Here is a 13268-nt window from a genome sequence, read left to right as displayed (position 1 = left end):
GCCAAGTCGAACTGTCAGTTTAAAGCTGCACTCACAGACACCGCAGTGGCAGATCTGAGCCATGTTTACAAGGCTACCAATGTGGGTTGCACACCCAGTGCTGCAGGCCCACTAGTAGCATTTGATTTAAATGCCCTGGGCACCTCTAGTGCACTGTACTAGGGACGTACTAGTAAATCAAATATACCAATTATGGAAAGTCAATTACACATATATTTAACGTAGAAGCACTTGCACTTTACACTGGATAGCAGTAGTCCAGCACACATCAACAACCTGGGAAACAGAGGCAAAAAGTTTGGGAAGACCACGCCAAGGATGCCAATTCTAACACTGATGCTAACATAACACTGAGTGGGATATCTGAGGTGCCTGTCCCTGTTGAAGGTTTGCTAACAAGTTCTTGTTCCATTCCAACTCTCACGGCACAGGATGTTCCACAGCCAGGACCAGAGTCAAACTGCTCTATCAATCGCCCCCGAATGGTGATAGCCCACCACTAAAAAGGAAGCGTCAGTCTAGAAGACCCTGTAACAAGAGAGCTATTGGAGAAACAAGCAAGGGTGCAGCAAAACATGGGAATAACAACGAGGCCCTAGTTGTGTTCTCCTGCAAGCTCACATCTGTACATGACAATAGGGGTGATTACGGACACTGTTTTGGAGCAGTTTAAGGCTTTTGTTGACTCATGCTCAGCTCCCTGATAGTAAAGGTGACAGTTTCCGAGCTGGTCTCTTAGATCAAGGTTTGCCAAATATGCAGGCCCAATCCTGTAAGCATGAGACCTACTTCTGGTAATTCATTAAAGATGACCATCATGTAATTGGGTCGGCTTCCCTGGCAATTCATTTGAACCAGCGATTTCCGCTGCTCCACCTGGGCCTACTCCCTGTGTTTCCCAAGAAGGTAATCTCAGGTTGTCTCTGAAAGGGATTAGAAGTGGGCCGGAACATAATAGAGGCTTACAAAAGGCCCATGGGGTGCCCAGATCTAAAGAGGACCAACCAAGTGTCCAGTCTCGACTTAATTCCCACCGGACTGTCGCCCTTATATTGCAGTTTTAACAAATGCGCCTCTACTGCATCCTGAAGCAAGGGAATCTATGGCACAATTGAAAAATAAGGTCTGCTTCTGGCTTGGCAACAACTCTGATTTTCTTCCTACCGAAGATAATTATATCCTGTTTGTGAGGAGGACTGTGTGGGTGGGCCCATCAGACATACAGCTGAAGGGAGACTGCATCATAAGTAACTGTAGGTATCCCAGGTTGGCCCCACGTTTGATTTTTTCCTGCAAGCAGCCTGGTTTAATGTCTGATACGATTAGTTTGGTACCTCTGGGGTTCTTTTACAAACATCTCCAACCATTGGTGAAACCTTGGATTATAAGGAGTAAAAAATGGGCAAGGGGCTCGCCTATAAGACTTAGTAACATATTTTCTGCAATATCTGGCCTACAGGACAATGATTGACTGACAACTATCAACAACTCTGTGGTAGCCAGCAGGCCTATTTCCTTCCCACCAATGTGGGGGGAAATAGAGGGGGTATATTCCCCTTCAGACTTTTGTACTAGGGTGGATTCTCAGATGCAAATTGTCTGCTGGAATACTGCTGGTTATGAAACTAAACTCAAGGACGGGGACTGGGTAGAGTATATTTCCAAATTTGACATTGTGATGATGCAGGAGACTTGGTCATAGGGTGAGGCTATATCGGATGGGATCTTGGGCTTTTCTGTCCCGACCCCTCAAGATTCTGCTCGTAAAGCTAAGGGGGTGTTGGGGGGAATGTTAGTGACGCATATTCCTACTGCCAAGATATATCGGGCGCCCCAAACTTAATGTAAACACCAGGGTATTTTGATTGTGTGGGTCATTTTTCCAAACAAGTTTAATATGCGTGTAGTACATTTTCACAATGTAGTGTGGCTACTTGGATACCAAATTCATGTTTTATTTTTGGCCCTATCACCACTGAAACAGAGAATGGAAGCTTTTTCAAATGGTTTTTGTGTTCTCTTAGCAGGAGATTTTTATGCAAAAAATGGTGCAAACACCACTCTCCCAAACCCCTTTGATAAGAAAGTTTATAGCTTTATAAAAGGTCAGGATGTAGACTACAAGGGAGGAAAACCTTTAGAGGCCCTCCTCAACTGTGGACTGATGAACACAGCCGAGCAGGTGGATAGCTTCTCTAAGTAGATCTCTACCGTTGTAGGCTGGGGCTCAGGTACAGTAATTGACTGTGTTTTTGTTTCAAGAAGTCTGGGCCAGTTTGCCCTTAGGGATGGGGTAAAGGAGATGGAGCATTGTGGCCATAACCCTGAGACAATATTTAGTATGCCGGTATCCAGACTCTCTAACATACCCTGGGGACCGAGGGGTAGGGAAATCAAGGATAAAGGTGAGCTGGTGACACATTAATACTTCTACTGTCCTCATAACCCTTGTTAAAAGCAATCTAAGTTTGATCTTGGATGTTTTATTGTCTGTACATTTGGCCCCCACTGAGGTTATGGCTGTTATTGACAAACTGAACACTTCAGTAATAGATTTAACTAATAGCTCCCACACACCACCTAAAAAAGATCTACCCTGAGTGGTTTGATAGCACGTGTAAAGCTACCAATAAGAAGTTGCGAAAGGAGCTGAGCAGCAAGCCCAAAGATGGTACAAGGGTGAAAAAAGAAACATTAGAATATAAGCTAGCAATTAAAAATAAGAAATTGGAGCCCAAGAAAGAGATATGGGATAGCCTTGTTCAGCCATGTCAGAATAGAAACACTAAGCTGTTTTGAAGCATTGTGAATAGAGGCAGCTTATCAACCGAGACAACAGAGGGACTAGGCTCCAACATCCCACCTGAACGCTGGTCTGAAAATTTTAGCCGAATTTACTCATTTGGGAAAACTTTGGATGATGCTGAGGCACTGGTTAAATCCCACTCTGGTTTAGACAACAGGTTTAGGCTTGATGTGGTGATAATGGCTATCCAAGAAGGCCCGTCAAATAAGGCACTGGGCCCCAATGGTATATCAATGGACCTCTATAAAGAAAATGTTAATCTATGGACACCCATTACTGTTAACATCTTAAACGTTGCTGTAACTTGTGGAATACCCTCCTCTTGGCGTTTAGCATGTATAGTTCCTGTGTACAAAAACGGGTTGTGGAAGTGACCCCAAATACTACTGGCTCATCTCCTTACTGGACTCTATGGTGAAGATCATGGGTTGTGTTATCTTGCTGAGTTCAAGGTTCATGGAAGGCTTGAGAATGCAATTTTCAAGTACACAATTGCCAAGAAGGGAATCCTATACCTGGCATTCGTGATCTTTAGTAGTGCTTTTGATAGAGTCAACTGCACCAAATGTTGGGAAATCCTTCATAAACTGTGCACGCCGCATTCTATAGTAGAATTTTTACAAGTGCTCCATGATGGAACTAGAGGGTCTGTCAAGTATGGTGTTGAGGGGGAAAGTACTGAATTTTTACATTTATTTAGGGGTGTGCATCAGGGCTGAGTTCTAGCTCCAATTTTATTTTTGTTATCTATTAATGGCCTGCAGTCTTTTTTAGTTGATAAGGGTACATATGCACCAATTGTAGATGGCAGGGATGTCCTGGCCCTTCTGTATTCTGGAGATGCACTTCTTTTGTCCTGAACTTCTAAAGGCCTACGGCCGACAGTCGACATCTTTGTTACATTCATTGATGACTTGGATCTAGATGTTAAAATCGCAAAAACCCACTATATGGTGCATGTTAAAGCTCAGAGTAAACCGGGCCCAGTGGCCAGTAAAGGTCAAGTAATACGTTGTGTGCATCAGTTTCCCTACCTAGGAGTGACATTTGATGAAATAAGAATCTGGTTACCATGTATATCCAAACAATGCACTTGATTTAACGCTGTAATTAACACAGTTTTTAAATTCTCAACTAGAGTGGGCAATAAGCCAATCTCCCCCTGCTCGAGGTGTATAAACTAAAATGCCTCCCAGATGTAATCTATGGGGCACCTGTTTGGGGGTACCGGAACAGCTCCTCCTGCAGCAGGAAGAGAATAGATTCTGTAGGCGGTTGCTGGGATTTGGGCTCAGCAACCTACGTTTTGCTTTACATGAGGAATTGGGAATTGATTATGGTGAAGACCACAGAAAGCTTGCACCATTGCTTCTTTGGCTCTTAATCTGGGCAAATAAGTACAGTCCTCAATAGGGAAATAATCTCTGATTGTTTGTCTTGTGATTAGGGTCTGAAAATACCACGGCTGAATTATAGCAGAAATATCAGTATCAGTCTGGGCCGACCGGAGTTATTCACTTCCCAGCAACCGTTGAACAAAAGGGAGCTGGGTTGGGCCAAGAGTGACTTTAAAAAAAATTAGCCATGGCTAATAGGGAATTAAAGGAATTGGAGAAACCATCTGTGCAAGATTTGATCATGGTTAAGACTTTCCAAGGTGCAGAGCCCTGTCTTTCTCAGATCATTACGTGTGTGAAAGGTCACTTGTAACCAGATTCCAGTTGGACATTCTTAGGTGGACATTATTAGGTGTAATCTCCGTTTTCCGCTGGGCCAAAATATTTTTGTTGCCCTTGTGACAATGTTTCTTTTCAGACCTTGTTCTGTAAATTTTTATGACCCTTTAGGTGAAGACTTTTATTACCAACTTTTAAAAAATCTTTTTTTTTTTTTTTTTTTACAGTGTAGATCAGCTTTTTATTTTCTTCTAATGGCAGCTGCCGTCATAGTTTACCTTGCAGACGGGCAGTCTTAAAAAAAAAAAGTTGGTATAAATCTGTGAATTGTAAAATAATTATTGTGTTTCTGAGTCTGCCTTTTTACGTTCATTGTAATTTTATTTTGTTTTATTAGTGAGTTGATTTTTGTTCTTTTATGGTTATCTTTTTAATAAAGGATTAAAGGGAGCATAATACAATACAATGCCTGGAGGAAGAGGGCACAGTCAAAAGTAATGATGAAAAGGGAAGTGAAGTAATAAATTATTGGAAAAAAGAAAAATTGTGTTGGACGTTTCTAATGGGAACAATAGGAGACATAAGCCAATTTGCAATATGAGTTTGGGAGGTTTCAATTCAATTCAGGTGTATGCTGATTTGGGTTTGCCCTACACTATTATGAATGAGGATGTGTGGAAGAAAACATTTGTAAATAGAATTCTTGTGGCAAGAAAATTGGAATGTGGGAATACAGGACTTTTGATTTTTGGTTCAAAAACAGGAAATCCATAGGAAAAATGTACTTTTCTAGAAAAGGACCATATTTTTTGGGATGGCATGACAAAATATCCATATTGTTCTAGATGTGAACAACAAAGAACAGGTTTTAATTCTGGTCAATGGAGAAGTGACAGGAAGAAATATGATGTAAAATGTTCCCAGAGCCTTTAATGAATCTCTTGGTAAATTGTTGGGGTTCGAAACATGATGCTTGTCTAAAAGTCCAAAACCTTTTAGTGTCCCTCTATGTATTAGAGATGAGGTTTCAATTCAATTTGAAATATTAGTGGATACTGGCATTATAGAACCTGTGGAAGCCTCAGACTGGGATTCCCCCATAGTATTGCCTGCCATTGTTTTAACAAAATACGGTTTTGTATCGAGCTCAACAATTTCAATAAAATCACTGTTGATCATTTTCTGCTCCCCGAAATTTCCAAAATATTGACTTTTATGAAGGTTTTCATTTATTGATCTTTCTTCTGAATATAAAGAGGAATCATTACAACCGAAAAGCATGAAACTCACAGCTTTTACTACCCAGGAAGGTTGTTTTGAGCACAGCTGCATGTCACTTGGGCTGGCAATGGCTTCTGGGGTTTTCAGTGGTTGATGTTCCAATTGTTTGGAAAAATAAAAGGAGTAAATTGTTTTCCAAGTGTAGACTTTGTGAAAAGAAAGTTACTTATTTAGGATATGTTCCTCGTGAGGAAGGGATCAGCACTAAACAGTCTTTTGTGAGAGCCATGTTAAAGTCTCCTTCCCCTTGAGTAAAGAAGATGTACAGTCCTTTTTAGGATTATTGAATTTAACTCTAGGCATGTGGGAAATTTTTGGAGAAAAGACTTTCAACATTAGGCAATTTATGAAGAATAAAGCAAATATTTTGTGGGATTTTAAATGTCAGATGGATTTTGAGCCTATCCAATCAGTAAATGTACAGTCTTCTGTTTTTGAAGGTTTTGATGTCTCTGTTGAAAGCATGGTCGCTATGGATGCCAGCTCAAAGGGGTTTGGTGCAGCTTTATTGCAGAAGGTTAAGAAAGGGGAGAGAGGTGACGATTGCATATGCTTCTCAATCATTGTCCCCCACAGAAAATAAATACTGTGTAATTGAGAGAGAGACTCTTGCATATGTGTAGGCATTATAGCATTTTTGATCCTTTTGTGATGAAAGCTGTTTATTATCTGCAGTGATCATAAGCTCTAAGTAAAACCTTTAGTTATGTAATGTGTGAGCAAGGTTTTCATGGTTATGTATGAGGCTGCTAGATTTTGTTTACAAAATCTTGTACATTATTAGCAAAAGAAAATGCGGTGACTGCATGGATTTGTTGTATAAGGATGAGTATGGACTGGCTTTTGTGCACAATAATAGGCTTCTAGCTTGGAAGGGGTCTGATATGTAACAATAATATGGAAAGGATTGTTTACTGGTGCAAGTAAAAAAAAAAAAGTAAAAAAAATATGTGGAAAAAGGGTGGCCAAAGAAAAGAGAATGTGAAAAGGATACTGAATCTTTTTGGGAAATTTGGAATGAAATGTCAATGACTGAAGAGATCGCCAAGAGGACCGATAGATCTGCTCCTCATTCGAGTTTCAGAGATGTGATTATCAAACAAGGTCATGAAGGATATTTAGGAACTGTACAGACTAAACATGCAATTTAGAACTTACTACACTGGTATGGTGTGCATACTGCTATTGAAGGAATGGTGAGAGAGTGTATGCTTTGCATGAGGGCAGCCAAGCCTTTGAAGAATTTTAACCCACCTAGGAGTGAACCAGAGGTATAAAAAAACCTGTGGGAAGTCACTGCTATTGACATCATGGGTCCTAATGGGCTTCTTCAAAAGTATATAATTGTCATTATAAATACCATTTCACAATGGCCTATTATGCAGACTGTTGAGACTACAGATACTGATTCTGAGCTAGAATTTATGGAGAACGTATTTACCAGTAAGGGTCTGCATATTGTTCTTGTTAGTGACAATGGAGTGCAATGTTTGTCTAATAATACATAGCATGTGAATCCAGAAAAGGATTCATGCTGCAAAACGTAATTTCACAAACCTAGTGGGAACAGCATGATTGAGAGGTTTAACTGGGTTTGAAAGGGAGTGGTCCAGTTAGCCATGGATAGAGATAATGACAGAGAAATTCACGCTTGTAAGTCTGATTGGATGTATATATCTACCATTAGTGATACCTCTAGGTACTTCCCTTTGAGTTGATGAGCCGGGGAAGGGCCAGAACCCAGGGTAATCCTTCTTGGTTTAGTGACATAAGTGTAGATACAGTTGATGAAGGTAAGTCCTTCATTTCGAAAGCACATTCTGAGATATCACTTGGATGAACAAACTGTGGAGCATTCAAGGCTGAGAGTCAACTTTTTGAGGTTCACCAATGGCCTGAAGACTTGCATAATGCAGTTTGGGTGTATAATGGTAAGGTATGGAATTTAAAATAGATAAATATTTTGTCTGAACACAGAGGAGATGACATAGGTAGGCATAACAAATCTGATAAAGATGATTTAGTTTATTCAAATCTATAGGAGTTCTGTATTGACTTTGAGATGGAGAATCTCCCATTGGAGGTTTTAGTTTTTCTTGGTTGCACACGTTTGTCAGGTGAATATGCCATTTAATCCTCTATCCGAGTGTTTCAAAAACAAGTCTGTTCCTAATTTTGAAGAAGCACTTTTTGCGGTTAACAATTTGCATCCTGGGGACATCATTTTTCAGAATGCTGTATATGGGGGTACGACGTGTTGGGAAATCTAATACATCTTTTGATGGTAGTGTAGTGGTTGAAATCCTACAGGTTGTGGAAATGTTAAAGGGAACTATGCGTCAAAGTGCTGTTTGTAGGGAGAAGAAAATGAGACTTACCCCCAACTGGATAAGTAACTTTATTTGTGAAAATGTTGAGAAAAACTAATTATTAATTTATGTCCAGTATACAAGATTCATCTCCACATTAATATTTCTTTTTAGTGTATTTCCTGTTAATTTTTTTAAAGAGGACTTGTACTGAGGAGATTACTCTGTTTGTACTGCATTATTATTCTTTTCTAATCTATGCTGTTGTCATCACTGTTTCCAGAACCAGAACTTCTGGTGGATTCTGATCGTCAAGAGTGGAGTGGATGGTTGCAACTAGAGCAGCTCTACTGAGTAGCCCAGGTTGTTCTACAATTAAATTACTTAACCTTCAAGAAGTTGTAGTCCTGACTACTTTCAAACACTGCAAATCCTCTGGGGGAAAGCACAATGTACCTGTGAACAGCAGCTGCTCTCTGTACACAGTCCACACTCTCCTAAAAGGACAAAATAATCACAGGTTCAAGGCCTCCTCTACTTTAGCTGCCATGTCTGGAAAACAACTAATTTTTCTATTACTTTCATCTCACTAGAGGTTGCATCACACTAGAACAAAGCATATTTCGAGCTTTGTGGTGGCAAATAACCTGTTTGGCAGCACAAATTATGGACTGGCATATGCATTCAGTACCATGAAGTTGAGACAGGATCCAGATTAAACCCCAATGTCAGCATTTTAGTTGTGTAGTAGGTAGCAGAATGCAGTCTAGGGGTGGTGTTGGGATTTGGCTGGAGACTGATACCATGAGCTGTTGGAGGGGATTGTCACTGTGCTGTCTGGATCTGTAAATAAAATAAATTCTTCTGAAACTAAAATCAGCCCTGAGTCTGTCTGTGCCGCTCAGAAGAACACATTGGGGGTTATTCTAACTTTGGAGGAGTGTTAATCCGTCCCAAAAGTGACGGTAAAGTGACGGATATACCACCAGCCGTATTGCGAGTTCCATAGGATATAATTGACTCGTAATACGGCTGGTGGTAAATCCGTCACTTTTCCGTCACTTTTGGGACGGATTAACACCTCCTCCAAAGTTAGAATAACCCCCATTATGTTTGTCAAACATCTAAATCTAGGAAGCACTGCCTTGCAAAGGTGTGTACCAAACCAGGCAGCCCCTGTGCACAACTCAGTCAATTAAGTTATTCCAAAGAGCAGCTTTAGTGACTATCTCTTGTTAAATTTGGCTCACAGTTTAAATGAAACAATTTGTTGTCTAAATGGTAGACATGATATCTTAGTAATAATAAGCTCCTGAGTTTCCAGTTTATTAGAGCAAATTTTCTAACAAAAGACGACTCCCACTTGTATGTTTATCACCATGTTTTCACATTCAAGGAAGGTCCATATAAATAGCTTTCACATTTTAAAGCTGCAGACAAAAAGTTTCCCACAGGTAGCTATTGAGGGTTCTTTTGGGAGGCCCTTGAGAAACATTAAAGTTTTTTTTCAATCCACAAAGATTTAAATCACTCGAAATGTTACAAGTTCTGTAGATGGGGACACCAAGTGATTTGTGTTGATTGTCTTCTATAAATCTTGATAGGCAATAACCCCATGCGTATGTGCCTCATAAAAGGTTTGCCTATGTGGTCAAGGATATCTGTCATGCATTGGATATAGTAGTGTGCTGATTACATGATTGTGAAAACAGGTGGGGCATTTCATTTCCTGACTGTCAGGTCTCTCATGCCTTAGAAAGATGTAGGTCTTGGAAGAGGTAGCAAAAGCTTCTTCTGGGTATCTCTCTGCTTCTGTACCTTCTCCTTTTGGTGTATGTGTGTATGAGATAGACAGCTTAAGACCTCACTGCTGGGTTAGCAGCCATGTCTGTTCAAAGACAATGATTATCGATTTCTGGAATCAACAATTGTGTTTAAATGGCCAAGTTTTACCTTACAAGTTTCACAGATATGGCACCAGTAATGTTTTCAAAAATGTAAATACTTTAACAAAGTTTAAACAACATACAAAAATGCATGACTAGGTTTTGTTTAGCAAATTAAAGGTGAGCAGTGTCTCCCTGTTGCAAATCCTAATATAAAGCAATTACCTTTTTCTTTTCTTCTCTTTCTTTTAGTAGAGTTTCTTTATCTACTAATTTCACAACTGTTGGAAGACCTAAAAGGAAACAAGTTTTTCAGAGATGCTTACTATGGTATTAAAACACACATTCATGCTGTTTCCTGAACTATTCTTTGGGCTGCCATAAAATGTGTTTTTAGATCAACTGTTGCAATAAATATTATCAAATGTGATCATTTTTGGATTCAATAAAAGCATAATATCTGACCGATAAACCTATGTGGTTTTAGCTTGTTGCGTGCATCTTATGACTAAATCAATGTCGCAGACAGGACAACAGTACACTTAGGGAAGTTATGTGAATAATTTAAACAGCAAACCAAATGCATGAAACAAATTATTTATCAAAAATGGTTGATACGACAAGTCACTTCTTTAGATTTCTAACCAGATAGCCTTCCTGTATACATTTTGGGGAAACTATCACCACCTCATGACTAGGCATACAACACAATAATCAGCAGAACAACTTGTAAGATTTGATGGGGGAGCAGATGCAAAACAAGAAGGCTTTAGTGGTTACTTTGATTTTTATGGTCCTCTACTCTGTTTCCTACTCCCATGGACCACTGATAGGATTTGTTTTACTGTTCAAATCTCTTTATTTACGTTTAACAAACACATACTGTCACCTACGTCCAAAGGCTGGTGAGGCTGAAAAAGAGAAGTGGAGTTAAGACTAAAGAGAAAGGCCATAGCACGCAGTTCCGGGATAAGCCAAGAGGGTCATCCATTAGGTATGGGTGATTCAATTCAGTGAGTTTGTGGGTGTTTGGCCCCAGTTAGCATGCGCACTTGGAGACAACGGGAGCATGTGAGTTCTCTAAATTCTTGCATGAGGAAACCGATGCCCAGGCCCCACATTTTGTCAAAGCGAAGCAATGTCTGGTCCAGGGAGGCTGTGAATTTCGCCATGCTATGGTATCCTACAATTTATTAAGCCAGTCTGCAAGGGTGGGTGCGGTATCTGTACCCCATTTAGCTGTGATCACCTGCATGGCAGTGCCAAGCATCAGCGTTATCACCCTCCCACTGTCAGAGCAGAGTGTGTATGTTAGTGGGTTTGGGAGACCCAGCTGTGTGTAACTGGGGAAACGGGGGATTTCTGTCTCAAAGATATGGTCAATGTTCCTAAACACTTCCTCCTAGTATCTCTTGAGTTTAGGACATGTCCAAAGCAGATGTGTAAGTGTACCAATCTGGCTGCAGCGCCATCAGCAGGTGCCTCTAATGTCAGTTTTCCATTCGGCAAGGCAGGCAGCGGTAGAATATCAATGTGTGATCCCTAACATGTATTCTTTCCACGTTGCTCAATAGAGGAGGTGCGGGCTCTATGGAGGATGTCAGCCAACTCTTTTGGTGTTAAGGTGCGCTCCAACTTCCTTTCCCAGCAACTCTGGACTGGGGACGTGCTTGCCTATATTGGGGTGTTCAGGCAGTTATATATCTCGGGGAGCATTAGTTTATCGTTAGATTTAATGAACAGCTGTTTTTCAAACATTGTGAGTGGCCTAGAAGCATGAGGGTAGATTGTGGGTTGAGTGACCCAATGTCTGACCACTGTATACTAACATTGTGAACTGCCAGTGAGGCCATAGCTGGAATGAAGATGAGGGAAGTCCATCAGTCGCCTATGATCAAAGAGGTTGCCAATGTGCTTGCAGTTTGCCATGGTAGAAATTCGGAGATGCTGTAAGCCAGTGGAATCTCTGGGATGCCAATAATGGGCATCGGGGGAAGATGGGTGTGGAGAGGCCCTTTGCCACCGCCACCCCATCACAGGCTGTCATAGTCCCCAAGTGACAGGCAAGAGGTTTTTAAGGAAGCCAGGGGACCTTCCATATATGGACTCCTGCTATTGATTGGTCTATAAAACACCAATGCTTTTCTGTCTTTTGTCTATTCAACTCCACAGGTATCAAAGCTGGGCTGCCAGGTAATAGTGGGTAAGGCGGGGGGCACCCATGCCTCTCTCCGCCCAGGGAGACATGCGTGCTTTCTGGCCATGCAGAGCTTTTTCCCATTCCGGGTAAATACATTTGAAAAGTGGTCTGGCAGTGAACTATGCAGCAATTAATCAATGGTCATAGATCAACACAGGTCACTGCCCCGCTAGACTCAAATTGCTTCAAGGGCCATGTGCTATGATCCCTTTCGCTCCACAGGAACAGAAAGGCATTTTTTCCTTCATGAAAAATGTCTGAGTTAATGCATGTGCTGCAGACAAGAGACTTGAGTTACATAAAGAACCAATTCCCAGCCATTATTTATGTTATCTGCAGGCAATGCATTAACTGGAAGACTTTTTGAATTAAGGTATGTGCTGAAGACACAAAAAAGAATTACACAGCCCCACCCTTCTGCGCCAGGGCAGCACAGGAAAATAGGATCATGATGCTACCTCTGATACAAAGTATTTTATTTTAATTTGGTTAAACTTTGCTTTACTGCAGTGGGGTAGCTTTTCTCTCGAAATTCAAATTTTATGTTTTAATTCTTCATATCAAGCTTACTTTTTTAAGTTTCTGCTGCTATTTTACCAAGGGCTCCTAACCCTTTCGCTGGCAGAGTGCATGCAGATCCACTCTGAGCTACTTTAAGGTCTTGAACAACCAGATAGTGCAAGTTATCTGTCTGGAAAAGATCTACTGTGGGCTTACCATGAACTTACAATAGATGTTTAGCCCACTCATTGCTTACCGTTGTTTGACTTTTTTGTGACTCTCATTTGCTCGCTTATTTGACGGCTTTCCTTGTTCATCTTGTGTTTGTCTATTCTCTCAAGCAAAGCACTTTTCTCAGCACATGGGCTATGGTAGACCTTTTTCTGGTAGTGGTCTTGGTTTAAGTTCCATTCTCCACAGGAAGGTATTCTGGCAGCCTGACTTCGTAATAGCAGTCTTACTATGTGGATAGCACAGTAATTGAGTTTTCAGAATGCTCCTTCTGTCTACGCCAAGAGCCGATAGCCACAGTGTTAGGGAGTGCCCTTCCATGATCACACCAGTGCTATTGGCAGACAAAGGTAAATTAGTTACTTACCCTTGGTAAAG

At 40.8% G+C, this 13268-nt stretch overlaps 1 protein-coding gene across 2 annotated transcripts in view; it reads right to left on the bottom strand.

Annotated features, from left to right (window-relative positions):
* CARS1 (cysteinyl-tRNA synthetase 1) overlaps positions 1 to 13268 on the bottom strand; it is a 344636-nt gene that overhangs the window by 105087 nt on the left and 226281 nt on the right. For both annotated transcript variants that reach the window (XM_069223014.1, XM_069223013.1), the window contains one exon: positions 10184 to 10251. In XM_069223014.1, the coding sequence (XP_069079115.1) occupies positions 10184 to 10251 (68 nt within the window). The remainder of the gene's footprint in view (positions 1 to 10183; positions 10252 to 13268) is intronic.

Source organism: Pleurodeles waltl, chromosome 3_1 (assembly GCF_031143425.1).
Source record: "Pleurodeles waltl isolate 20211129_DDA chromosome 3_1, aPleWal1.hap1.20221129, whole genome shotgun sequence".
NCBI lineage: Eukaryota > Metazoa > Chordata > Amphibia > Caudata > Salamandridae > Pleurodeles > Pleurodeles waltl.
Note: the sequence above shows the minus strand (reverse complement) of the source record. Positions and strands in the feature narration are given on the sequence as shown.